General features: G+C 42.9%; 1 protein-coding gene and 1 long non-coding RNA gene across 3 annotated transcripts in view; one reads left to right on the top strand and one right to left on the bottom strand.

Annotated features, from left to right (window-relative positions):
- LOC113406723 overlaps window positions 1–3,791 on the top strand; it is a 5,263-nt gene extending 1,472 nt beyond the window's left edge. The window contains exons 2-3 of the long non-coding RNA XR_003369843.1: window positions 665–798; window positions 3,159–3,791. This is a non-coding gene — a long non-coding RNA (uncharacterized LOC113406723). The remainder of the gene's footprint in view (window positions 1–664; window positions 799–3,158) is intronic.
- A 10,950-nt stretch (window positions 3,792–14,741) lies between these two features.
- LOC112119270 (ras-like protein family member 11A-like) lies at window positions 14,742–27,089 on the bottom strand. 2 transcript variants are annotated; one of them, XM_024217869.2, is made up of 4 exons: window positions 26,762–27,089; window positions 25,291–25,347; window positions 21,326–21,408; window positions 14,742–16,222 (listed from the first exon to the last, which is right to left on the bottom strand). In XM_024217869.2, exons 1-4 carry the CDS (start codon window positions 26,904–26,906, stop codon window positions 15,755–15,757), a joined length of 753 nt encoding a protein of 250 aa, XP_024073637.1. In that variant the 5' UTR covers window positions 26,907–27,089; the 3' UTR covers window positions 14,742–15,754. The 2 variants fall into 2 exon arrangements, with proteins under 2 accessions (XP_024073637.1, XP_024073638.1); XM_024217870.2 differs by lacking the exon at window positions 25,291–25,347.
- Between the last annotated feature and the right edge of the window lie 627 nt (window positions 27,090–27,716).

The following is a 27,716-nucleotide window of genomic DNA, read 5'->3' as shown; positions in this document are numbered from 1 at the left end:
TCTACTAAGCAGTGGTCTGGCAAGAACTGAAAATGGCAATGGTGATGGAGGGAATATGCACCTTAGCAATTTTAGCTCATTATTGGACATGGTTACCTGCACTTTGCCTAGTAGTGGTGTAATGCACATATACTACTGTCTGATTCCATTTTGGAGCCACTGAATTGACAGAAGTTACTATGAGCTTTGAGCACCATCTAATGGACAGTTTATAGTCAGTCAAATATGAAATTTAGCAAGCTCCTGAGCCCTAAGCATGAACAATGATCAGAATTCAGAGGTCAGGGTCAGTTTGAGAGCAAGATAATCAGAGAGGTTAAAGTAAACTTTGAAGGGTCTGGAGTAATACGCAGAACTGATCAGAAATTTTGGCTATGCGGGTACATGTACATAAATTCCCACTGTCTGCAAATCGGCAATGACACCTACTGGTACACAAGGATTAATTAAAGGCAGATGTCTCTGCTCATGAAAAATCTAGAGGCTTTTTGCTTCTTGGCTTAAAATAAAAATAAAAACCTTTTAATGTATATCATGGCTTTTGTCACCAGGGGAATAAATGAAGAATGTTCTACTATGTCATAGTTCAAGCAGCGGGGCTCTGCTTAGTGTGTGTTATCAGTGGCTGGCACACCGGCCCCTAATCCTTTCTGTCTGATTCAAGGTTGCTGAACAACCCTCCCTCCCTCTCGGTTAATGTCTGGAGATGGAGAACTTCAACTTATAAACCCAACATATGCAAGATTTATGACCCTCTTTGTCCCTGTGTTCCAGAGCCAAGTTGATCAGCTATGTACAGTATGTACCCTTCATGCTCTGCTATTTATTACGGTGCTACCCTAATAGCTGTCTCATCATATAGAACTGGACTTGGGCTCAATGATTCCTGAATGGGGGCTTAGGAACCTAACTTTAGACATCCTTCTTGAAGTCTTCCCTTCAAAGGATATTTTAAAGTGGTTGATAAGAATTTATCATGGAACAATTGGGGAATATAAATTTAGCTTAAACTGAGGTCTATAACATTGTGTATAGCCAGCTTTTTCCTACCTTCCTCCTCTTAAACTTCAGTTTAGAACTGAGATTAAAGTCTAATGGCCTGATTCTGCAAACACTACCACAATCAGTCCCACTGAAGTCAAGGGGACAACACACAGATAGGTGTTGAGATGCTAGAGCAGTGATACTCAGACCTCAGTGGTTCAGGAGCCAAATTAGCAATCACCATTACCCAAAAGAGCTACAGCAGTGTGAATTCATTGTTTAATTTACTATAGTACTATGTATTCATATTTAAATAGTAAGATGGGAAATATTTAGTGTGTGTATGTGTACATACGTATATATTATTCTCACAGCAAAATGACTGATCAAGTATTATTTTATCACCTACAATTGGTTAAGAACATAGTAAAAGTATCCTAGTAAAAGCACAGTGTTTTAATATGTGCTGCAAAGAGCCGCAGGAGACATGTTAAAGAGCCGCTTGTGAGCCTCAGTCTGAGTATGACTGCTAGAATTAATAAAGGCATGACATAAGGCACGAAGAGTAGTGGGAGTAGAAGGGAAGGAGGTTTACACAAGATGAAGTTACTTGCTTTTACCTTGTCTACATCATGTTCCACATTCTTATGGGTTATTTTAATTTGATTTGATTAAACTGGTGCTAGATTTATGCTGTTTAGTTTCCTTTTTTTTAAGCAATTCACACAACTGGGATTGGGAAACTAGACTGATCAGTACATTTCCTGGTTATATTTGGTTTCACTTTCTGGTTCTTACCTCATACATAATAATAGCATCCTAAACTGAGAATAAAATGGTCAGCTTGAGCATCAGTAGGAGGAGGAAAAACTCCTAGGCATCAAAGATCTTGATTTTATGTAGCTGTCATCGTTATTAATAACATCAGTAAAACACACAGAGAGAAATATAAATTAAAGAGATAACACAGAAGCAGCACTGATCTTAAATAATATGACCTAAGTTTTCCACCACTGGTTTCCTCAGGGTCTCTTTAATTGTTTTTATGTCCTATTAAATAACTGGACTATAGCAATCAGTTTATTTTAATGTGTTAGTTCTTTTCCAAACCTGGATTTCTGGGTGTACTCAGCGGTGCTTCTGCTGCCACTGGTATGTTATGATAAATTAACATGCTCTCGTGAGCGTAGCTGTTTGCAGTACACTATGTCTGTCATTTCTCCAGTTGACAGTGCAGCCTCCTACCAGCAATTGCAGAGGTTATCCATGCCAAAAAGCATGGACGCAGTTTGGGGAAGGAAAGGGGGCGTTGACCCTCAAAACTGAAAGCCTCAGGCAAATGTGGAATTCCCTGCCCCCCCTCCCCCCCACGGCTCCATTGGCCTGACTGGAGCTGCCTCCCAAAATAGAGAAGTTAAACTATGCTTATGACAAAAAAGCTTTAATTAGATGCTGTTTGGAATTAGAGGTGAGTAGATGATTAGCTGATGAATTTAGCCTTGGTTTTGCTCATCCAATATCCATGATGAGCTTATACCCTCTACCTTTGTTGCTATTCAAAAGCATTAGGAATTTTATTTTAATTATTTTGCCGTCTATTTCTGAATTGATGCTAAGCAGGTCTCTGTGAATGTTGAGGCTGTATTTGGTTAATCGTCAATGGTTAGAAAAAAACACATGGCATTGTTTCTGTTCTCCACATGGTTGTGTGCACAAGTATTTCCAGCACAAATCTAAAATTCTCTATGTGAATCCTTGTGCGCTGCTTCGATGTTGTCATTAGTTATGATTTGTATTGTGGTAGCAACCTCAGCCATGGACCCAGACCTTGTTGTGCTAGGCGATGTACAAACACAGCACAATAAAACAGTTCTTCCCCAGAAAGCTGCTTATTTAACCCTTTCCATGCACTTTTGTACCAGTAAAATGCAATCACTCAGCTGTTCTTGGAAAGTGAAGGCAAAAGAGGCTTGATGAGGCTAAAGCAAATTAATTTCAAAATGCTATTGAATAGTCAGATTTTGTTTTTCAGTATTTACCCTGTTAAAATGCCCAGGTAGATGAATTGTTTTACTTTCGTAATATTTTTGCCTTCTAACGTGATGTTTTAGCATAACTAATTTTGAGCTCTGCTGTTTTTCTCAGGTTGTCTGTCTTTGTGTCATGACCCACAGGTCTCGAACCTGGGTCTGCAGGAGCAGCCAGGCTCCGACCCTCTACCTGGCAGCTTACTGACAGCTGCTTACCTAGGACCTACAAAAACCAGCCCCAGTTTGAGGCTCTGCCGCTGAGGTCCTATTGGCAGAGTGTCAGAGCAGCAGATTGGCTCACAGGCCCTACTTAAGCCAGCAGCAGGATCCTGTTTGAACAGCTGAGCTCCACCCTGCTCTGAATTGTGCGCCATCCCACTGCTGCCCCCACTCTCCTAGCTTGACTTCTGGCATCTGACTTGTGGCTCCTGACCTCCAGTCTGTCTCCTGCCTCTGACACCCCTGGTATCCTGACCCATCCTGACTCTGGTTCCTGACTCGTGGCTCTGGTCTCCCGGGACCCTGACCCAGCTGACTCCTGACTTGTGACTGTGGACTCTGGCTCTGACCATTAGGTCTGGCTGCCCATGGCCCAGTCATCACATTTGTTTGTAACTTTTCGAGAGTGTTGCTCCACAATGCAATATCAGCAAAGTCTAGGTCTCCTAGCCTTTGCCATCTACCCATGTAATACCAGTGTCTGTGTTGCTAATACACTTGTTCATTATTCACACTTTGGCAATGCCAAACAGCAGAAATGAAATACAGCCCTGTTTCACTCCAGTGTCTATGCTGAACTACTCTGTTGAACATCACACTTGTCCATCTGCCCACTGAAGAACTATGTTTCTATTGAGCTGATCTGGTTTTGTTATTCACCATTCCAAAGCTCATGACAGTAGATGTCAAAAATGTCCAGTTATTTAGATCTAAAATCTAAATTATTTGTCTCCTGATGACAAAATGTTCTGACTGAGAGGTCATAAGGATTTCCTGCTATGAAGAGACTTGTTTGCTTCATGCAGCTTGTTTGACCATGAGTTTCCTATGCACAGTCAGAGACGGGGCAAGTGATGTTGAGTAATAGAAGTTGTATGTTGACTCCCTCCTTCCATTTGTTTCTGTTCAGTGGAAAGAGGCGGAATTTAATTTTCACATCATTAGGGTGGTCTGCCTAATCTATCCATGCTGCTGCACTCATCAGGGTGGTATCTGTTCACCTCTGCACTGAGAACAACTGAAATTGTCTGAGGAAGTAGAAAGGAACAACAAGAAAAACATACAGACACTAACATATTGGTCATTGAAATGTAGAAATGTGGTTTGACAAATAACCTCAGTTGGCATGACTGACTATCTGATTACAACCCATTATAGGAAGGTCTTCAGATTATCTAGAAATAGTTCAGGGTCTCTTTATGTAAGGAGTAGTCAGAGATCAGGTTTGTTTAAAATAATCAAAGTAATTTGAAATTTCATGGGCATGGCTTTTCTAAGTTGTTTGTTTCATTTTATTGCAGCACTGAGAGTTCTTTGGTATTGTAAATGAATCAGATAGAATAGGAAAGAAAATGCCAGAAAAGCAAGCATAATCAACAGTGACCCCAATATCCTGAATATGTAATATACATTAGCACATCCACCTGGAATCAAAGCTGCAGTTTATGTCCAGGCAGAAACTCTATGAGAAACTCAAGGAGTATTTTGCAATATAGCGTGGGAACAGTGCCCAGAGCAGAAGCACGCACACATGAGAGATGTGGAGTTAGTTCGGAGCAGGAAGTTCTTAAAGTTACACACACTCTTCCAGCAGGGCTGAAATTGTTTCTGAGAAACTATCCTTTGGATTTGTGTGTCTGTGTTTCTATTAGTTTAGTAGCTCCCCCCGTTTTGACCTCGCACTATGAAACTGGCATAGCGAGAAAACATTTTGAGTTGAAACATTCATTCCACATTACGTGATTCTTGATTAAAAGGCCCATTCGAAAAATATTTAACCCTCTGACTTCCTCCCTGAGAATTCTAGACAATTCTGAGTTTTAAAGACTAATTGCAAATTGTGTCTAACTGGATGGTGAACACAGGCACTTCCTTAATCAGAAATAACTAACCAGTACTCTTGCTGACAAGCCAAAGTAGAGAGGCCAAGGACTGATTGATTGGGCAATGAAAATAGAAAATATCCTCTCAGTCCTAATGATGGTTCTTCTAAGTCAGGGTTGAGGCATAGTAGAGTGTGGGGGAAGCTTGCATTGCCATGTGTATAAAGACATGACTTCAGGGCTGTCATCCTCGCCCAGCACAAAAGTTCACATGGGAAAAAGATTAAATTTAAAAACAGAAAATAGATAAAACTGCCATTCTTAATCATCAACACAGCAGGGATTTATTTTGTTGGTTTTTTTTTAAAAAACCCTCATACTTTAAAACAAAGTACAGCGAAAGCCATCTAAAGCCACCACTCAAAGACCTAACAAAAACCAGCTGATTGATAAATCATGATGGATTGTATATTAAACGTGGAGCAGAACGGTACTCAGTACATTGGGGGTTCTTTTAGAGTGGTATCTAAATAAAGGAAGTTGCCAAATAAAGGGTGATCTTTTGTGTAGGTTACACTCTTCAGAATCAGATTCAATAGCACTAATAACCTCTAACAGAGTGAGGAATGCTGCTCACTGATCTGCTCAGGGTGATAGTGGTGGTATTAGCTCTGGCGGTGGCAATGTTAAACCCTGTATTTGGCTCTTGGTAGTTAAAGGGATATATAGGAATTGTTTCACTGACCAGTGACATATGTACTCTCAGTTACCACAGCAATGGAGTCATACAAATATCTGACAGATCACAGCAGCACTGCTGCAACAACCTTTTTGGACAGGAAGTGAAGGATAGTTTGAGGTGAACAACTGCCTGAGTTGGAATGTGGCTAGGATACTAGAATTAATGCTGCTGCTCTGTGGGCGGGATCTGCCTTGGGATCTTGAATGATCAGCTGAGGCCAGAACTTTGGTTTTACATTTCATCAGAAAGACACAGGGCCATTCCTAGACATTGTAGTGCCCTACGCAGCCCCCCCGTGTGGGGGAGGGGTCTGGCCCCAGGCCTCCACGGGGGATGGACGGACTGCACTCAAGGTCTGTGGGGGGCAGGAGCAGGCTTGGGGGGGCAGAGGGGAACCGCCCTCCAGCACGAGCCAGCGGAGCGGGTTGGGGCTGGGTTGCTCCACTTCCTGTCGCCTGGTGATTGCAGGGCGGGCCTGACCCCGCACTCACGGGGTGGCAGGAAGTGGAGCGACCCGGCCACAACCTGCTCCGCTCTGCTCCTCTGGCTCCCAGCCTTGGGACTTGGGGTGCAGTGGGGAACCATCCCCTAGCACTCACCAGTGAAGGGAGCAGGCTGGGTCGCTCCACTTCCTGCCACCCAGTGAGTGCAGGCAGCGGTGTATTATCGCCTAGGCCGACAAATTTGCAGGGGCGGCAAATTTTAGCACCCACAGAGAAGCTCCCATGCTCCAGCTCGCCTCCTCCGCGAGCCCGCCGCCGCGTCCTGTTTCTCTCCCATCCCTCCCAGCGCTTGCGCTGCAAAACAGCTGTTTTGCGGGGCAGGGAGGGAGCGGGGAGGAGGGGGAACGCGGCGTGCTGGGGGAAGAGGTGGGGCTGGGGTGGGGATTTGGGGAAGGGATCCAATGGGGGCAGGGAGGGGGTGGAGTTGGGGTGGGACTTTGGGGAAGGGGTTGGCATGGGGGCAGAAAAAGGGTGGAGTCGGGGAGGGGCCGGGGCGGGCGGGGCAGCAATTATTTCAGGGCCTGGGGCGGCAAAATCATTAATCCACCACTGAGTGCAGGGCACGCCCGACCCCTGCTGGGACCTAGCTCAGGGGATGGGGTGGAGTGGGGGCAGGTCTGGGGCAGAGCAGTGGTGGGAAGAGGCAGGGAAGGGGCGGGGCAGGGGCAGTTTTCCTGGCCCGCTCAGCCGGCTGGGGGATCGGGCTGGCCGCTGGAGCAACATGCAGCTGTGTAGGCCACCAGGAAATTTGGGACAATTTGGTGCCCTACGCAGCTGCATAGTTTGCGTATCGGTAAGGATGGCCCTGGAAAGATAGCACCCCTTAGCAACCCAATGAGACACTGCTTCAGCAATGACTCACAGGAAAGACTGCTTACGCCAACGTGACCAACATCACTGCTTTCTGCACTTTGGATGTGTGTCTTCCAAATACCAAGCTTTCCTAACACTAGTTGGTGTCTAAAGCTGATGGAACCAGAGCACACAATGGTTTAGCTACAGGCAAAAGACAGGGTCATAGAGTTTAAGGCTAGAAGGGACCACCAGATAATCTAGTCTAACCTTCTGTGTATCACAGGCCACCAGCACACCTGCACACTAAACCCAACACTGAAATTAGACCAAAGTATTACAGCCCACAGGAGACTAGGCTGTTATGTGTTCCACACAGAGAATAGGCGGGACCAAGGTGCACCAGTGCCCAAGGCCTCCTCATTGGAGATTAAGTGAGATATACCCAGATAATCCTGGCAAGTGATCTGCACCCACCTGCTGCTGAGGAAGGCGAAAACCCTCAAGGTCACTGGGGGTTTTCCTTCCCAACCCCACATAGGGGGATCATAGGCTACATAGGGCAACAGTTATACTCTGAGCATGTGAGCAAGAAACACTAGCCATTGAGAGAGAGACTGCTCCATGCCAACTCAGAGCCCTGTCCCTGATGCTTCAGAGGAAGGAGTTTAAAAAGACCAAACAGAATACATTGGGGAGAAAAGACCCCTTCCTAGCTTCCACAGGTGGTCAACTGAAACATGAGCTTTTAGGAACTTAAGACATAAATCAGAAGTAAGCCCCAGGGCTGATGAGCCCTGCCCCCCACCATCACAAGGAACCCTGTCCTACAATCACACACATAAATTTGTTTCAGCTCCCTCTTAAAACAAATAAAGATGTTTGCTGCCACAATTCCTATTGGGGGGTTTCCAGAACCTCTCCCCTCTGATGGGTAGAAACTCTAATTTCCAGCCGGAATTTGTTCATGGACAGTTTGTATCCATTTGTTCTTCTGCCAGCATTGCCTTTAACTTAACTAGCTCTTCACCTTCCCTGGTATTTACTCTTGATGCATTTATAGAGAGCAATCATATCCTCTCTCAGCCTTCTAGACTAAACAAGCTAAGCTCTTCTAGTCTTCTCTCATAAGATAGGCTGTCCGTTCCCCTGATCATTCTAGTAGCTCTTCTCTGCACCTATTCTAGTTTAAATTCACCTTTCTTGACCATGGGTGATCAGAATTGTACACAAGTATCAGAGGGGTAGCCGTGTTAGTCTGGATCTGTAAAAAGCAACAAAGAGTCCTGTGGCACCTTATAGACTAACAAATGTATTGGAGCATAAGCTTTCGTGGGTGAATATGAAGTGGGTATTCACCCACGAAAGCTTATGCTCCACTACATTTGTTAGTCTATAAGGTGCCACAGGACTCTTTGTTGCTTTTTACAGAATTGTACACAGTATTCCAAATGAGGTTTCACCAGTGCTTTGTGCAGTGGCATTAATACTTATCTATCTCTACTGGAAATGCCTCACCCCTACATCCTAGGATTGCATTTGCCTTTTTCACAGCCAAATCACATCGGTGACTCAGTCATCCTGTGATTGACTCATACACCCAGGTCTCCCTTGTCCTCTGTCGCTTCCAACTGATGAGCCCCCAACTTGTAGCAGAAATTCATATTGTTAGTCCCCAAGTGCGTGACTTTGCACTATTGAATTCCATCCTATTTCTGTCACTCTAGTCTTCAAAGTCATCCGGATCTTCTTGTTTAATATTCTGATCCTCCTCTGCATTGACAACGCCTCCCAACTTTGTATCATCAGCAGATTTCATTAGCACATTCCTACTTTTTGTGCCAAGGTCATTAATAAAAGATTAGTCTCAAGACCAATCCTTGAGGAACCCTACTAGTGACCTCCATCCAATCGGATAATTCACCTTTCATCACAACCCATTGCCTTCTGTCCCGGACTCCAGAATCCGCAGGAGCAACTTTGAGACACACTTTCTTGTGCCTCTTCCCTTTCCAGATGTTTTAGGGACAGGCTTTCCTTTATGTAAAATGAAAATATACATGGCAGCATATTGGGGGGAAGAGGGTCCCCTCCTCTACTGGATGGAAACAGAACTGTTCAGCCCTCTGTGATAGAAACCATGCTGCTGACAAATAATTGAGGTTCTTTCAGGTCGGGTGATTGGGGCTTGTGCTTACAGAGCAGGAAGCTGTGAGTTCTATCCCTACAGTCACCATCAAGTGCTGAATGATTCTGCTGTGCAGTAAAACCCTGACAGATTTGTTACAATATTCCTTTAAAACTGTGTGTATGTTGGGGGGAGGGGGGGCGTTCCACTTTAATGTTATATTCAACAATTTTCGACCCTTTTCATCATGATGTAGCAGGATCTTGGGAATTTTAAAGCGAAAGAACAGTATGGAACACAGTAAATTACTGGAAACCTGGATCATGGTCAAGCATGACATAATTCAGCTCTTTGTGAGAGTTCAAAGACTGTGTCTGAAAAGGCACAACCCCCATTTATCTAGTGAACTCTCTAAGCAACATAGAAAGTACAGTTTGTCCTCCAGATCCAGTAAGCAAAACTCACATCTTTCCAAAATGACCAGCTACGGATTGCTAGCATTTTGTGTTATTACCCAGAATGAAAAAAACCATTGTCCATAGGAACAGTCTCCACAATCATTCACTATAACAGCACTCAAGGCATGTGTACTTTTCACCCATCAAATTTAGAAAATGTGCAGCTTCCCCTCAACTTGCTGTGCAGTAAACAGTAAGTGTCTGTGAGACGAGATCCAGAGGCTTTGACTTGAAACCCATTTGGATAAAATGGAAAATGTGAAAAAATATTTTTTAAAGAAAGAAGGATTGGTCTAACTGCTCTCAAATAAATCAGCTCAGAGATGTTTACCAAACCTGTCAACTCATCTATCTGCTTCACATTTTGTTTCTCTCTCTCTACAGGAACCCACACTGATAAACTGTGTCCCTTTGTAACAGATTGCTTGCACCCATCACTAAGGAGATTAATGGCTGAAAGGAGAGTAGAACTGAGTTTTAGAGAGCCCTTTTCATAATCCAACAATCCCAAAATCTTTAAGAATCTGACAGAGCAGGGACTGTGCATTTTAATTCAACAGCTGTTCTGTGCTCATCAGTAGCTTGCATGGGAGTTTACAAAATAGAACCTTCCTGATAAACTGGAGGGAAGTCAGAGAAGATCAGCTAAAATGATCAGGGTGTTGTAGGAACTGAGATGTATGAGAACAAAACAGGTCTAGCTAAACACTGACTAAGCAAGAGATTGGGATGTAACTGAGCTGAATTCTCTGAGCACAAAGCAGGGTGATGAACTGTTAAGCTGGTCCATGGGAGTGAGAGCAACTAGGAGAGATGGGGTGAATCTAAGGGCTTGCCTACATGCAGAATTCCATTGGTTTTACTCAAGGTGTGATTGTAAACTGAGTTACTTAAGTCAGAGCAAAAGGCGAAGTGGACATTCCTATTTTGGTTTAAAGCAGGTTTCTTTGGGATTAATTTAAATCCTTTTGGACTAGGTTTTAAACTGCAATCAGCTACTCTTAAACCAAAATATGAGTGTCTGCACAAGAGATTGCACTGGTTTAACTAAACTGGTTCAAATGTGTATATGGAGTAGATCTAGAAAGGGAAAAATTAGGCTGAAAAATTCAGTCTTTAGGTTTGAATAGTCTCCTAAAGAAGTTGTGGAATTTCCCTCACTTGGAACTTCTAAAACTAGACTGAATGAAGCACTAGGAAAAGTGCTATAGGGGACAAGCCTGGACTGGCCCCAGTGGAGATGGACTGGATGGTCTTTTCCATCTCCAGCATCTGGGGTTCTGGGAGTTTTAAATGAAACATGGGATGTTTAACTTTCATGTAGACAGCTCACCTGTGCCATCCACAAAAATAGCTATCAATGAATGAGGTTAAGAACTGCCTAAAAATGCATGGGAGGTTAGGAACTAGCATGTGTGCCACCTCCATTCAGCAGCTCCTGGGCCAAACTCAGACCTAGCATATGTAGCTGCTACTCCAGTGAAGTCAATGGCATTGCAGTTGCTTGTGGCAAGTCTGAATTTGATCCACTGTCTCCAACCTTGACATTGGATGTAAGGAGATCCAATTGCCATCATCGGCTCGGCAATTTCACAATATCTTTCAATTGGCCCTTTTTGGCAATCAGGTGACCATTCCAGATTATAGACAAAGTTTGCATGTTTTATTTTGTTTGGTGTCTTGGAAATGGACTGTTTCCCTCTCGTTCCAGACCTGACGTGAATCACATACAGAGGGAGATGATCATCTGATTTTCTTCTCCCTTCACAATCCATTTGATATGCATCCAGGAGAAGTTCAACCCATTATGGGAACAATGCTAACAAGGTCTCTTTAACAGGTTCACCATGCATCATTTCCAGTTCCCATCAGAACTCTGGATAAGACTGAAGCCCACACAACTCAGCATAAACCCCATAAGCTAGAGATGGGCCTGAACCAAAATGCTGAATACAAACCCCTTTGAAATGTAGAGGGTGTTTGAAATCAAGTTCTGAATTTTGTGTGTGGTTCCCAGCATTAACATCCTCTGAATCTAAATCCTGGATGCCAACAGTCCTTAGCTTTGGGGTACTGGGTGTTGTGGTTTAAAACCATCTCTATTGTAAATGGAAGCAATTCCCTAGTGTGTTTCATGTATAGATCCAAAACCACTTTGCAAAAGGTGGGTAAATATCCTTATTTTACAGATGAGGAAACCGAGGCAGAGAGAAGTTAAGAGACTTGCCCAAGCTCACACAAGTCTGTGGAGCAGTTGGGGATAGAACCCTGACATCCCACTCCAGTGGATCATGTTGCCTTTGCAAGGAATTACAAAGAATTTACAAGAAATGCAATTGAAAAAACTAACTACAGAAAATAACACTCATTTAATAAATATCTTTGACAGGCCCAGTCTCAGAATTATTACAATAGTACATGGTGTTAGCAAGTGTCCCTTGCTCAGTCAGCGCATAGCCTAACTTGTCATTTGGACAAGTTTGCCCATTGTTAATTATGTTCTCTTCCTGAAATTACGATGCAGCTCAGCTCATCATGCTTTGTATACAGATGGAGGAGAGTGGTGTGGGCTGGTGGCTGATGCAAAGGGCGGGAATGAATGAAAAAGGACCTGGTTTCAAAGTCCATCTGAACCACTTACTCAGCTGTTTAACCTCGAGGCAAGTCATTTGACTTATTTATGCCCAAGTGAGTCTGGCTGCAAATCCCACTGAAAACTAGATGCTGTATCTGATTTGAGACAACCTAAGATAATGGAAAAAGTTTACAAAGGAAATATAATTCTACAGATAATTTCTGTGCAATGGAATTCTCTCAACCAAGTTAATGTGGATTTATACCAGCGTAACTGAGAGCAGAATTTGGCCTGATGCTCTTACTGGAAACCCCAATCAATCTTCCCTTCCATTCCTTTCCTTGTGTGCCAAGCATCTTCATTCAAGCCCTCTTTCCTTGCAGCCTACTGGCACTAATCCAGGATTGGGCTCCAAGGGTATGTCAATACTGCAGCTGGAAGCAAGCTTCCCAGCCTGGGTGGACAGACAAGTGCTATCGCTGCTCTAGCTAGCATGCTAAAAATAGCAATGTGGACATTGAGGCAAGAGGCATGCTCTAGCCATCCCTGTATGTACCCAGTTGAATCAGTTGATCTCTGATATTTTGTATTAACAAATTTAGGCATTAATTCTTTTGGAGAAGGTAGAACTTTTTATTTGTATGTTCCCTTCTTTCTGGCATCCACCCCCTTTCTGAGATTGTGGTCAGGTTGTGAACATGGATGAAGTAAATCTTAGTGATTAAACTAACCTACTTAGGGCTTTCATTAAATAGGGGACAAGCAAAGTTACATCTTTCTGAATCTCTACACTACATTAATACTTGCATATGTCAAACTAAATCTACAGTTCTGTTGCTTGTTATACCTTAAAGACTGTTTTAGCTCAGTATTATCCCCCTGTAATTCTAGTTTTATGGATTTTTCTAAACTGGGATATTATCTGTGTGTTCCTCAGCGTAATTCACTGAAGTTTATTGCACTTAATGTTCCTGTAAATTGCTGAGAGAGCCTGTTAAATAACCATTATATCTTGGCTTTTGCATGCTCAAACCTGGTTCTTTTCCACTCTGGGTTAAGAACAGTATGATGGATGCCTTTGTGTTGTTGCTATTGCCATAAAACTGGCCAGACCACAGAATACAGCTTCAAATAGCCTTGTTTATTAAAATAAAATAATAATAAAAAAAGACTTTCAGCTCACATACCAGCTCAGCCCTGGCCACCCTAGCATGACTGCTTGTCAGTTAATCTCCTCTTGCTTCAAATATGCCCATAAGAAGCTGTGTGCTGAGTAAGAATGGAGCTATGGTTTTCTTAGTGAAATTACTTCTAACCTAATAGTGTTGCAAAAGCATCTTAGGCTGTCCAGCCCTCATTGATACTTTCTTATAAAAAATGCAATATAAATCTCCTCTTAAATATGTTTGTGTGAAGCACTGAAGACAGATGGAGCCATGAGTCACTGTACTCTTGGATTAATCCATAACAGTTACCTTCAAATCATTAACTCCTGCTGCAGGCCTGTGCATGTAAAAGCATCAGGATTGTATTGTACCTCACAGAAATATCTATTTATTCCCTTAGTCCTACTCAGAATAATGATCTCTTGTACAAGGATCAACCCCAACCTGGCGTCTCCAGAGTTCTCTGAAAGTTTGGAACAGGATTAGTGTTTTGTGGTTTGGTCCATCTCCACTTATAGGCCACTTCTGCATACAATGCACAACTAATGAAGCAACACCTGTATGGCCTTGTGGATTAATGTTGTGTACATACACACTGTAGCACCGTGGACTCACCCCTGCGGCGCCTCCTGCTGGTCATCCTTGGGAATTAGCTCTTCAACCCAGGAGCGCCCTCTGCAGGCCGGTGATCCACTTGCCATTGGCCCACCATGTCCATCCCAGGACCCTGGTGCCCTTGTCTTGGGTACTGCCCCCCTGGCAGTACCCCACTTTCTCTGAGTTTCCCCACCCACTATCCCCACTTTGCCTCAGTTTTGGCTACTGCCCAGTCTCTATCTAGCCCCCGTTCACTGGGGCAGACTGCAGTATCAGCCACTCATCATAGGCAAAGGGGTTTGGACTGGCTGCCTTTACCTACCATGGGCTGTCCCCTGCAACCCTACACCTACTAGGCCTTGCCAGGCCTGCAGCTTTCCTAGGCCAGAGCTCCCAGCTCCTCTAGCCCTTCCCCAGCCCTGCTCCCAATCTAGGTGTCTGGTAAAGCTCACTGCAGCCAGGCCCTTCTCTCTCTGAACACAGACAGAGACTGTCTGTTCGAGTGCCTGGCTCAAGCCTTTATAGGGCCAGCTGGGCCCTGATTGGGGCATGGCCCCAGCTGAGCCTGCTTCCTCCCAATCAGCCCAGGCATCTTGCCCTTCCACAGCCCTGTTTTAAACCCCTCAGGGCAGGAGCGGGTAACCACCCTGCTACACACACACACGCACACAAACATATTCAAACCAACTGCAGGCAATAAGATTGGCTCATCTGCTGAGTGGGCTTTGTGGGAATTGCTCTGAGAGTTAATTAATTTTATTTATACAGTTAAACTTTTTTCTCTACAAACAATGCTAACAAAACTAAGATCCTATTTTAAAAAAAATCATGTGATGAAGGTTATACAGCGAGATGCGCATGCCGAGACACAACGCAAAGAGATGCTGCCAGCCCATGTTTGTGATTTTACAATCACACTTCTCTATCTTTTTTGATGTTTTTTTCTCTCCTGTTGCCATGTGGAAGACCCACACAAAAATGCAGGAAGCAGACTATAGTAAAACTAACTAAAAAGTGCTGTCAAAGTAAACAAACAGAAAAAAATAAGAGAAACATATCTTTTTCCTCCAATCTTTCAGTTACAGTCAACCTAGGTGTTACTTGTAATAATAAAAATAAAAAAATCAGAAAACTGTGATTTTTTTACACTTCCTTTAAAAAGGCACTGTAATAATAAAAATCATATTTGAAAAAATCATTCCCATTATTAATAATGTTATAACATAATTTAAAGTATCTAATTTGAATCTCACATCGTTTTCACCATTTCTCTTTGGTTGCTTTTTGAATTTCACTTAGCTAGCACAGAATAGGGAAAGTAGTCTAGTGGAGTTTCACTTTCTGTATATAGTCAATTTCATTCTCCTGTTGTCATGCTTTGGCTCCCTAATGTTTGTGTTTGGGAATATTTACATCCTAAAGCAAAAACCCAAGACATTTCTCTTCGCTCCTCTAGGATTTTAAAAATCTTTTCTTATTAATGAAATCTAAATTGTAGACCTAAACTACTTGGCGATGTCCCCTTTTAAAAAGTGCATAGCTTTTGACATGTTATTTTTTTAAACACAGTTTCTAAACTCTTGCTCAGAAATACCCATTTTATAGGTCCTTTTGCTGAAGGAAACAGAGGATGTTTAACTGAGATCTTTAAAAACCAATGTGCCTATTGAATTTTGAGGAAATAAAGTCATAAATATCAGCTTGCTTGCTTGCTTTTTGAACTAGCTGTCAGCTAGGTCAAAGTGTAGTGGCAGATTTCCCTTTGGAAGACAGTGCCTGTTTCAAACGTCTCTTTAAGTCTTGCATGTTTGGAGACTTGGGCCGGATGAGGTGGAGCCCTCTCCGTTTTTCCCCATTGCAGCTCCCAATCATCCTGCCCACCTCCTGGCAAAGTTGCTGGAAGGCCTCGTGCACCCCCTCACAGTTCTCCCGGGCTGACACTTCGCAGTAAGTGCCACCCAGCTCATTGGCCAGTTGAAGCCCTTCTCTGGAGGACACCTGTCTGGCTCGCAGCAGGTCCCCTTTGTTGGCCATCAGAAGCAGGGGGATGTTGGCGTTGGGATGGATCTTACGAATGTGCTGGTACAGGGGTCGGATGACCCGATAGCTATCGTAGTCCGTGATGGAGTAAACGAATACAAAACCATCAGCCCAGTAGATTGAACGGTTTATTTGCTCCTGGCAGCAAATACTGTCATTATCATCCTGCCATCAAAACAAAGAGATTAGAGATTAGAAAACAGACAGTAAGAAGCAAAAAAAGCTACCATCAGACAGGGCAGCAGCAAGTGATCATACAGCATTGGGAGCAGGCAATTGCTCCATTTCATCACATTGCTGCTACTTAATCTGACACGTATACAAAGTAAAAAGCATCTCCGACTGCTGTTGGATGTACCAGGTCTAGGATGAAATACCATGATATGTCAATGGAATATGAACAGGACCCAGCAGCACAGATACTGGAGTGGAGACCAGGCAGTTGTTCAGTGGTTAAAAAATGGTCAAAACATTGATGCTTTGTTCAAATGGATTTTGTATTTATTGAATCAGTATTCAGCATCCCTCTCCTCATTATTAGGGGTGATAAATGGAATCATCAAGGTTAGAGCCAGAAAGTTAGACAGAAAAAAACTGTTAGGTCATCTAGTCTAGCTCCACTTATCCAAGGGAAGGATTGTTCCCTACAGTACCTTCTTTAGTGCCTCTTCCAGTCCACTGTTTAATGTCTCCAAGGATGGGGTTTCTACCACTTCCCTGAGAAGACTTTTCCACTGTCTGATGGATCTTACCATCTGCAAGTTTCTCCGGATATTCAGATTAAAAGGTTTTTTTAGAAAAAATAATCTGCTGCAAGTGATTGTTCACTGGAGCTGAAAATAAATGATGGCCTGAACACTGATTACTTTCTCCAGGAGGCAGTGGATTTCTGATTACTGTTAGCTGTCTTTTTGTCATGCCTGCACAGTCCAAGAGCGCCCAGATCAGGTCTCATAACATCATTGCTCCTAATCAGGACAGGAATAACAATTACCAGGGAAACAATGCAAAGGAAGCTGATGTGTTACTTTTTGGCCTGAGTTGTGATCAGTTCATTTCTAAGTATGATTTTTTTTTAGCCTAATCGATTACTTTTAATATCCTTGCTGGGGTTTTATTCAATTAGATAGGGAGATTAGACTTGCATGTTATTGTCTGGCGGGCTTGGTCTAATAAGAAACGTTTCTGCCAATATTATAGGCACTTTGAAACCAACATACAAGTCCTTGTAACTTCTTCCACTCTAAGTCAGATCCTACAAGGTACTAAGCACCTTCAGTCACCACTAATGTCAGAGGGAATTAAAGTCTCCTGGAACCTTTGGAACCTAACCAGGGGATGTTCAGCATCTTGCAATGTCTGGCCCAACATCTTTTGCCAAATTAAATTCTGGGAGTCTTATCAAATTATTGAATGGCCCAATATGAATACATTTGTCCAGAATAAATTGGCATAAAAATAATCCATGAGTTAATTGGCTAAGTGAAAGCCGTAGGACAGACCCAAAATAGAATCACCCTAAATTAAAATTGAACTTCAGCAACCTCTCAGACCCTTCCCCGTTTCTAAAACGTTGTTCTATTCATATGGTAATTCTGTTTCTCTTCTTCTCCAGCATGAAACATCGAGAAAAAGAATCAACAGTTTTTTTGACAGATATTTAACTTGTCAAATTCAACAGCAAGAAAATAGGAGAAAAGGCCAAAATGTTAAACCCTGGCTGTCTAAAGTTAGGCCCCTAAATCCACATTCAAGCACTTAAATAAAAGTGGTCTGATTTTTCAAAGGTGCTGAGCACGTGTAGCTCCCATTGGCTTCAGTGGAGTTTGTTGGTGCTCAGCACTCACCCCAAATAGGTCACTTTATTTAGGCACCTAAATATGGATTTAGGAGCCTAACTTCAGGCACTTGGGATTGAAAATGATGGCCTAAATGTATTATGTAATAACTGATCGGACAGCAGGAGGAATACTGTAGGCAAAACTAAAAGAGCAATCTTTACTTTAGGGGGAGATTTCTCAAAGGTACAAATGGGAGTTGGGTACCTAATTGCCCTTTGAAAATCTTTTCTTTAGTTTAGACCACAGACATTGGAGGCAATGGCTCAAAAAATCTATTAACCCCTCATCTCTGCCATCTCACAGTCCCATTACACTAGATCCCGTGTTTGGATTTTTCTTATGAGTGGCACTGTGGGATGCCCTCAGCAGTAAGGTCATATCATTGGTACAGCAGCACCCTAAGCCATTCAAGGGTTGAGATACTCATGGATCATCTTCACATAGAATGCAACTCTCAGGATATAAGAAGTGACTGCTGTTTATATGAAATGAGCTGCTGGGTCTCAATCTAGTTCCTGCTGAACAGGTGTCTAACCTCACAAACACCACAGTCACACTTAGAATGAATAGATATCTTCACTGGCAGCTCAAAAAAAGGTTAAGGTGAGTGAACCCTCTGGTGCCCCAGGTCAGCACATTGGTAGGGCAGTGTGTGGGGAGAGGGGAAGCTTGCACTGTTACTGTAACTGATCTGTATATAAGTAGCCCTCCTTTGTATCCCCTGGCCCCTTTCACCAGCTAGCTCATTTTAGCAGGGAAAAGAACTAGTTGCTATAAACAAGGAGAAACAGATGCATCATGCAGAGAGCTTTCCTGAGCAGAAGTTCTCAGTTACAATGGTTGGGCCCAGCCAGCTGTAAGATAGATGTGATAATCCTCAGTGGAACGTTTTATTCACAAAAATAAACGACTAATGAGCTAGTTTGTTTACAGACATGTCTCCTTTCGAATTAAAAACTACACACAGTCACTGGCTATGGATATTTCAAGTAGAAATTAATCATCTAACAAACCCAGTTATCTATCTGCTTCTGGGTTTTTTTAAACATTAACATTTCCAATGTTAGGATTTTGAGTAACGCCACATGACTCTCTCCAGAAATCACTGCACACAGATCTCAGAGTGCAAGTGACTCATTGTTGCTCAAGGACCTACTCAGAAAACACATAAACACAACCTAGTCAAACATTCTTTTGATGGCTCAATTCAGAAATGAGCCCTTGAAATCACTTCAATTACACCATTTGGAGCGAACACTGACCCAAGCTAAAAAGCTTTTGTGGGAATTATTGAAACAGTGCAGGGCTTTGACTGGGACAAAGGAAATGAAGCCTCCAAAATTAAATTAGAAATAGTGCTGACTCCAAACCTCAGAGAGTAACACCTCTGAATGTTGCAGAGTTCAGCCCTGGTTCGAGAAATCAAAACTTGGGTCAGTGCCTAATCAAAATAGTGAAATTTGAAAAATGATTTTATATCTGGAGAGAAAGGAAGGGGAGTGGACCTCCTTCACTCTCCCAACACTCATAGGATAGAATGAAAGGTGGATTCCCTTTATTATGTATTTATCATGCTTTCCTGGTGACAGTGCCTAATTTCTGTCAACAGGCTCTCTGGGTGATAGTCACACCTATGCAGAGAGCTAGCACCAGTTAATTCCCACTTAAGCATTATTTTGAGGGTGTAAGTGGCACATAAGCCATATGCTGGGCCTCTGCACAGAGGTGAATTTCATCCTCTGAAAATGATAGTTAGGGCTTTTAGTTAGGGCTTCAGACTACAACACAACTTTTTGATCATCTGCTATATTTTTATGAATAGATGGAAAGACTATACTTTGCAATTGATGTCATTTTGTACTTTGTGTCCTTGATAGGAGAGTTTCTTTTACTAAATTTCAAACCCATTAAAATCATGGGTTCAACTGAACTCAAAACTTTGAAGTGTCAAGTTCTGTTTGGCTCTAGCAAAAATGTGAGATCTGGTCTTCTGCATGCATTTTTATTCTTGTTTTATTCCTCTGGAAGCCTTACAAGTAGGGTAAGAATTTCTTTCAAAATAGAATATTGTTTGCATAGCACAGACTTCTGCTTCATTAGAAAAACATGTGGTTTTTAAATTAAATTTCCTTGGAAAAATAGTTGTTTATAGAAAGAGAATTTTTTTTTTATTTCTCCCCACAAAATCTGACCAAGTTTCCAAAACATTTTGTAAAGGGTTCTGGAGGTTTCCCTGCCTTCCTTTTGTCAGTGTGGATGATGGTAGCATTCAGAATGAATGATGACCAGGATGTATGTTCCTACATCTCACCAACCCACATTCTAAAAAGGCATGGGACTTGATTGGGACTTTTGGCTTTTCACTTAAACCAATTTATAGTGATCAAAGAAAACTGAGATGGACTCCTGGACTACATGAGATTTCCTGCCCAGCTCTGCAAACTCAGGATGGGATAACTCAGCCAGGACACAAAGAAGGATCTGTATTTTCAGGTGCTTATCTAAACTAAACAGGATCTTCAAACCTTTTGAGGTTTGACACGAGAGAGGATGAGGTTGATAAATGGTGTTTGAATTCAGATGTATGCTAGGTTAAGTCTGGGTTTGGATTTGGTTTCAAGGAAAAACCAAACCTAGGATTTGGGTTCAGCATTGATGAAAATGCACTTAATTTTGGCCCTAAATCTTAGAAACTTCATGAAAACAGTTGATCTTGTGAGATTTCCACCATTCAAGGAGAAAAAAATCACAAAATTTGGTGCTTCTGTGAAATTTCCACCATTTTGGTCTACTTCCAAACCAGCTCCAAAAAAATAGAGTCAGTATAGCACTGCTCTTATATGGAGAGGTCCCTAGCCATTAATTCTAATCAGAACACCCTGAAATCTGGTGGGGAGTTGGTGTGATGGGGCTTATCCACCTCATGCATCAGAGTAGTAAGGAGTGGTTTAATGCAGATACTAAGGCGGCCCCCAGCTGGAGATTTCTACAGCTGCTATAAAGACTGTCCCTCAGAAGGAAGAGAGATTCGCTCTGGGAGAGGAGGTCTGACCTGAGCAGCCAGATTGGCCTCTGGACAGTTGAGAGTTCCTTCTGCCCATCCAGGGACAGAAACTCCTGGCCAGCAATTAGATTAAGCAAGGACTTGGTTGAAGCAAGCTAACCCTGCAGTTTTATTCCTCAGCTTGGGCTGCACTAAGTCATTTCTTTTGGCCTTGACTTAACTGGAAAGGGGCCTGACTTAAAGGAGTAGGTGCGGCAGGGCAGAGGCCATCTGAGTTGGGATGTCCACATTTGGATTTGAGGTTCTGGCTCGGGCACATCTGCTAATGAGAAGAGTTACTTATAGGGGAGACCAAAGAGCTGGCAATGAACAAAAGACACCCACTGTATTCTGAAGTATAAATGCATTGAGCAGACATTTTACCTCCAATGAGACAAAGGGTGTATCCTGCACCTGTAAGGAGATCTGCTCTCCGTCTATGGTGAATTTTCTTGAATACAAGGCACCTAATAGATAAGTAAGATAATTAGAGACAGTACATGTAACGGAGAAAAAAAAGTAAGTCCAGTCAAAATCAGAATATTCCAGTTCTGAGTCCTGGGACTTATATGGTACCCTTTACACCGGGGTGAATTTTTGGTTGCCCAAGTAACATAGTATTATATATGTTCCTTGACCAGGTGTTTCCACCACCCTGGGCTGTATCTAAATTCTTCATTTTTAAACTTTATTAAAAATTAAATTAAATTCTTTATAAACTACTTTACCCATGGAACAATCAGGCCAGATTATTTTATGTGACATGTTCAAAGAGCAACACAATAGTTTCAAATCCGGAATCCATTTTCAATGGTTGCAAATACTGGCCTACAATTTCTCCTGTGACTCATATTACTGAGGAATATCTGTTCTTCTGTCTGATAGATGACTCCTTCCTAATGGCCTGCTACCTCTTTTGGAATGAGAGAGGACAACCTGAATGGGATTTCTGTGCCCACTTAAAATAAGCCTTTGATTCCACATAGAGTAGCACCCTTCTATAATGCAGATTGGAAGTACTTGTAATCACAAGTGAAACAGGGAATTCTCTGTTAAAGGAGTGAGCTGTTTTCCATGGATTTCTACTGGAAGTGCAAGGAAAAGCATGCCAAATACATACAGTATTGTAAATGGAGCACACAACCATGCATTAAGACTAGAGAGTTTAGGTTATTATTATGGGTCTGCAGAATCTCATCAGTCAGACTATGGTTCTGAAACCCCCAAAGCAGGGATGGCATGTATCCGGGTTCCGTTTTATCCAAATCAGTAAGGTTCAGCACATGAGGGCTGGATAAAAGTTCTAGGCTTGGGTTTGAACTATATTTGTTTTTGTATTGCAGGTCCAACAACATAAAGAAAGCTTAGGTTTGGGGTTTATGAAGTATCCATGGTTAACATAATGACAGCTTGGAGACTGATGTCCTCTTTGTTTAGCTATAAAACATAACACAAGTGACATGGTGTGACAGGCCCTTTGTGGCCCCATGCTACTACATGGTTCTACTACACTCAGCCCCAGTAAAGGAGCAACGAAGGTGGTCCTCCAGGCCTGCCTAGACAGGCTGCACAGAAGCAGCTAATCAGGAGCTGCCGGGCCTTAACAGAGCAGTTCCTGGCTGGGACCAGAGGAGCAAGGCAGTGGACTCTACTCTGGCCACAGGAGCACAAGGAACAACCAGAGTGTGGTTCTGGCTGCATTTGCTTAAGATGGGAGAGAGAGAGGACCTGAGAACTTTAACCCTGCGGTCAGGGATGAAGATAAGGGGGCAAGGTGGGAAGAGGCTCAATGAAATAGCAGCAACGAATTGAAGTGAGTAGTACATGGCTGCTGTGCATAGGGTCCCAGGATCGGAACCTGGATTAGTGGGTTGGCCTGGGTTCCCAGGCCAAGTGATGTAAATCCTGAGTAGGGGACAAGTCTCATTGGGAAGTCCAAGTGAAGGGCTGAAGTAAAAGGGCCCAGAGCTGGACTGAAGACCCTAGCGAGGGCAAAGAGACTGTTTCATTTATTGGACTCTTTACTACCCTGGAAGGAGTTCATTTGGACTTTGCGACTTGGATGGAGGGCCAAGCCACTGACAACCTGCCAAGTGAGGCCGACAACCTACGGGACACCAGGAGCGGGAAAAGGACTGCAGTACCGCACACAGCAGCAGGAGGTACTCAAGAGGTGAGAGCCCCTGTTACACACGGCTAAACAGAGAACTACAGTCTCAACAGCTGTCAGTGTGGCACTGTTCATACTGTCCCAGTACAAGCTTCACTGCTACTGCCTAGGCAATATGTTTCAACTTTGATCTGGAGGAATCTCCTCTAGGGGATAGCAGGGAGTTGACTCTTCATGGCCTATTCAGTCCTTGGCCTCAATTCAGACTACTTATGAACAAGCCAATTAGCGCCAACTGTGATGCGTGTGAACCTTAGTTTAAAACAATATATCATCCCTGTGAGAAATGTCTCTAAAATTTGGTTCACAGAAGCAGGTGCCTTTGCTCCAATGGAAAAATATCTGAGCTCATAGAAACATTTAGAATATGAGGACATTCACTATGGCAAAGTTCACTGCATTTGAATCCAGCATTAAAATAGTACATTTAAAACCTGACTGCACTGCATGAATAACTCTTCTGTGAGCCCTATGAAAATGTATCAGATGTTAAGCTGGAAAAAATTGTGCTGTTTTATGGGGAGATACCTAACCCATGAATCAAGACCAGCCAATATACTATCCCTACTCTGTAATATATCACAGGAAAAAGTGCAGGTACTTCCAGATGCTGATAGTGTTCTGCCTTATATCCAGCTGCAGGAGAAACATGGTCATGTGATCACAGATCTACTAACACCTGTTTCTTATCTTTAGCATATTTGTTTCTGCTCCAGTATGGCTGTAGGGCTGGTAGCTTAATGGAAAAAAAACATGCAGTTCTTAGCAATGTGTCTGGCAGCAATCCATTGTGAAACTTAGAAATCTAGCTTGATTGACAGTGTCTTGCAGGAAAGGTGGAGGAAAAGAAAGAGAAGCAGTACAGAGACTGAACTGTCAAGGTTTACTTAGGGTCAATGGAAGGGGGCACTCAGTAAAAGCTTCCAGACCATCACTCACCAGACAGGCACAGTAGATCAAAGGCTTCTGGTTCTACCATCCCTATTTCTGACTCTTCCTTCTCAACTCAACATGTATCTCCCAAAGCAAAACAATTACAAAGTCACTGGTTTGAATCCTGCCAAGCTTGATCATTGACCCATAGCTGTTAGGTGGCCTACATGTGAGATGAGTTAGCTGGTCTCAGTACGGTTCCTAGTACACAGGTATCCACTTTACAGACCCTGCCAATGCAATGGGCGTCCTGGTTGGCAGAGAGGGTGTGGAGTAAATGGGTCACAGCATCATACCCTCTGAGACAGGGGGTGGCCAACCTGAGCCTGAGAAGGAGCCAGAATTTACCAATGTACATTTCCAAAGAGCCACAGTAATATGTCAGCAGCCCCCATATCAGCATCTCCCTCCGTTCCCAGAGCCTCCCAGCCCCGCTGATCAGCACCTCCCCCTCCCTCCCTGCACCTCCCAATCAATTGTTTCATGGCATGCAGGAGGCTCAGGGGGGGAGGGGGGAGCGAGGGCACGGCAGGCTCAGGGGAGGGGGCATGAAGGGGTGGAGTGGGGGCTGGGCCTGTGGCAGAGCCAGGGGTTGAGCAGTGAGCACCCCCTGGCACATTGGAAAGTTGACACCTGTAGCTCCAGCCCCGGAGTCGGTGCCTATACAAGGAGCCGCATATTAACTTCTGAAGAGCCGCATGTGGCTCCGGAGCCACAGGTTGGCCACCCCTGCTCTGAGATGTTCCCTGTGGGTCAGGATTGGACAAAATAGCAGGGCAAAGTGGGGAAAGCTTCTGTTACCACTGTACCTGTCCTGGGTACAGAGGACTTCAATCTAGCATTCTACATCAGCACTAAAGTCACTGAAAAAAGCAAACACATAGGACAAAATTCTGGGCTGACTCTTACGCTCTAGTGAAATCCCATTGACTTCACTGGGGTTGCACAGGCAGGGTAGCATTTGGCCTCTATTGTTCAGCTGATATATGAAACATTCCTTGATTCTGCATTTTACTGTAGGTATGTCCCCAAGCCAATCTTTCCCTCTGATCCTTTTCCATCAGGGTGGAAATAATACTGACTAAAAGGATCGTAAATAATGAGCCTTTGATTTATTGTTTTCATAACCTGAGGCAATTAACTGGAAATATGCACCTTATGGACATCTAACTGCTTCACTTTCTTGTAATACACAGTGGCTGGAAATGGAATCTATCTATAATGCCGCACTAGGAAGTAGACTCACCAGTATTGGCCTCATAGTCTCCAATAAATCTTTTAGTGAGAAAGCGCACAACCAGGGCTGCAAAACAAGGAAAAAATATGGGCCTTTAATCTGAGTCAATATCAGCCTTTGCAGAATGCATGTAATGTCTTACTGGCTGACTTAGTGTAGTACCACGCTAAACATTGTTCACATATTACTCTGGGCATATGGCTCCATTTTTTGCCTGCGTAGGAAATGATTTGGGGCCAGAGTATGATACCATCCCTCTGGGTTGCCAGCACCCTGTCCCATGAGTTGTCCCATTGATTTTAATGGGGCTACTCATGGAGTAATGTGAATGTCAATGAAGCTATGACAATCTGCCCTTTGGGCTTAAAATAATTTGATGAACTAAAACAAAGCAAATTCTTACAATACTATGATGGTTCACAGTGCCAAGTTTAAGACCTGGTCTATGGATATCAGAGGTCAGGCTGGATGATCTAGTGGTCCTTTCTGGCCTCAAATCTGTGAATCTACTCATTTTATCCACTGGACAAACTGGACGTGCTGTGCAAGTGATCAATCTGCAGCAAGTGGGGACTTCTTGCTCATCTTAATTTCTGATGGTTTCAAAGATCCTAGGGCTAGAAAGCTTGGAAAACATTTTGCTGTCTCTTGAACTCTTTCGGAGAAGAACTGTGGTATTTTTTTTACAGTAACAGCAACATTTCTATAGTGCCTTTCATCCCAAATCAGTTGGCAAAATTAATCAACTGACAAACAACGAAGGATCTGATTCTGCAAGCCCTATCTGCATGCAGCATTCCCACAGACTCCATTTTTAAAGATTATTACACCCACCACTGACAGGCAGCCCCATCTAGTCAGCTCTTTAACTATGCAGATATGCCACTATCTTCAATGAGCTACTTTACATTTCTATAAATGGTGACTGCTTAAATTTTACTAAGTGGAAGTGGGACCTCAGATATAGTAAAACAAAGTTTGTTCCTATGAAAATTTGCTTATTTGTGAAATCACAGCCCACACATACAAAAACTAAACACTCAATTTCTCTCTCTTCCTTGCCCCCCACCCAAAATCATAGAAAAATATGTGGAAAATAATACTTTTTTCATCCATAGATCTCAAAGTGCTACACACCAGGAAGGCAAGTATCATTAGTCCCATTTTTCAGATGGGGAAACTGAGACACAGTGAAGTGACTTGTACAAGATCATACAGTAGGTCAGTGGTAACCCTGAGAATTGAATGCAGGGCTCTGGACACCTACCCAATGCCCTATCCACTTGACAATGCCACCTCACATTTGAACTACATATATTGGATGTTCTGATCCATCTCATAGAAAATTCCGAGCATTTTTAAAGCGGTAATTAAACATATACAAAGTTATGGTCTGGCGTATATACAGACTTGGATCAATTTGACCATAAAATGTAAATACAGTTACATTGTAAATACAATCAAAGCCCTGTGGACTTACCTGTCTTGCCAACGTTACTGCCACCAAGTACAACAAGCTTGATGATTTTGTTGGGCACACAGTCTAAGACAGGATTCTCGGGTATGGGAAGCAAGAGAAAATTAGTAGAATACTGTGACATAGTATTCTGAGAGATGAGACGCATGCCAGAACTGAGATCTGATCAGCTCTACTGGGAGTAGGGGGAGAAAAAGGGGAAAATAACTTCTTTGCTTCTTTTCTAGGCTGTAAATCCTTGGATAGAGAAGTCCTCTCATTTCATTTAAGTAGCTTTTTAGGGAAGTATCAGAGCAACTGGCCTCTTCTTTCCGACGATTCTGCTCAGACAGCGACTTTGCAAAGCAGAGGGAAACTTTCTGATCAACTCCAGTGAAAACTGACTCCTGCATTCCTCGGCCAATCAGAAGTCAAAACGTGACATTCCACTAGACAGGGCATAAAGTGTGTGCCTCCTATGAACCATGCTTGCTCTGTTGCTTTATCTTTTCTTGCTGCCTGTTCTACGTGCTGTACCTTGGCTCTGAGCTAAAAACACATCCTCCTATGTTTTTAATCGTCATGATGCTTGTTTCAGCAAGATATGGCCACCCTGAACTGTCCTGGTGAAATTGTAGTTAGAATAATTCTGTTCTGCCTATCTAAATTCCCTTTGTACTTTCAATTGGACCCAGTATTCTCTGCTGTCCATTCTGATCTGTTGTGTACAGGTAATGCACTTGGATCCCTTAAGAGAGCTTGAGCTGATGGACATTCCTCTGCATTATAATGAGGATTTAATCAAATTTAGATTGTATTTTGCAGCCTCTCAGGAAGCAATACCTTTGAGTGTTTGTAAGTTATTAGATGATACAAATAATGTCAATACTTTTCATTCTTATCGTTCAAGAACAGAATCATTTATTGATAGTTGCTTTTTTTTAATAGTTCCATTGGTCAACGGTGTAACAATGCAATG

Source organism: Terrapene carolina, unplaced genomic scaffold (assembly GCF_002925995.2).
Source record: "Terrapene carolina triunguis isolate 2854851 unplaced genomic scaffold, T_m_triunguis-2.0 Scaffold131, whole genome shotgun sequence".
NCBI lineage: Eukaryota > Metazoa > Chordata > Testudines > Emydidae > Terrapene > Terrapene triunguis.
Note: the sequence above shows the minus strand (reverse complement) of the source record. Positions and strands in the feature narration are given on the sequence as shown.

What these genes read in the sequence shown, in the direction of transcription:
- LOC112119270 (XM_024217869.2), bottom strand. Translation starts at nt 26,906, where the DNA reads ATGCGTCTCATCTCTCAGAATACTATGTCACAGTATTCTACTAATTTT. An exon ending in CAGTAACGTTGGCAAGACAG is followed by an intron (nt 25,348 to 26,761) that starts GTAAGTCCACAG and finishes CTTGTTTTGCAG; the next exon opens with CCCTGGTTGTGCGCTTTCTC. An exon ending in AGACTATGAGGCCAATACTG is followed by an intron (nt 21,409 to 25,290) that starts GTGAGTCTACTT and finishes CTTATCTATTAG; the next exon opens with GTGCCTTGTATTCAAGAAAA.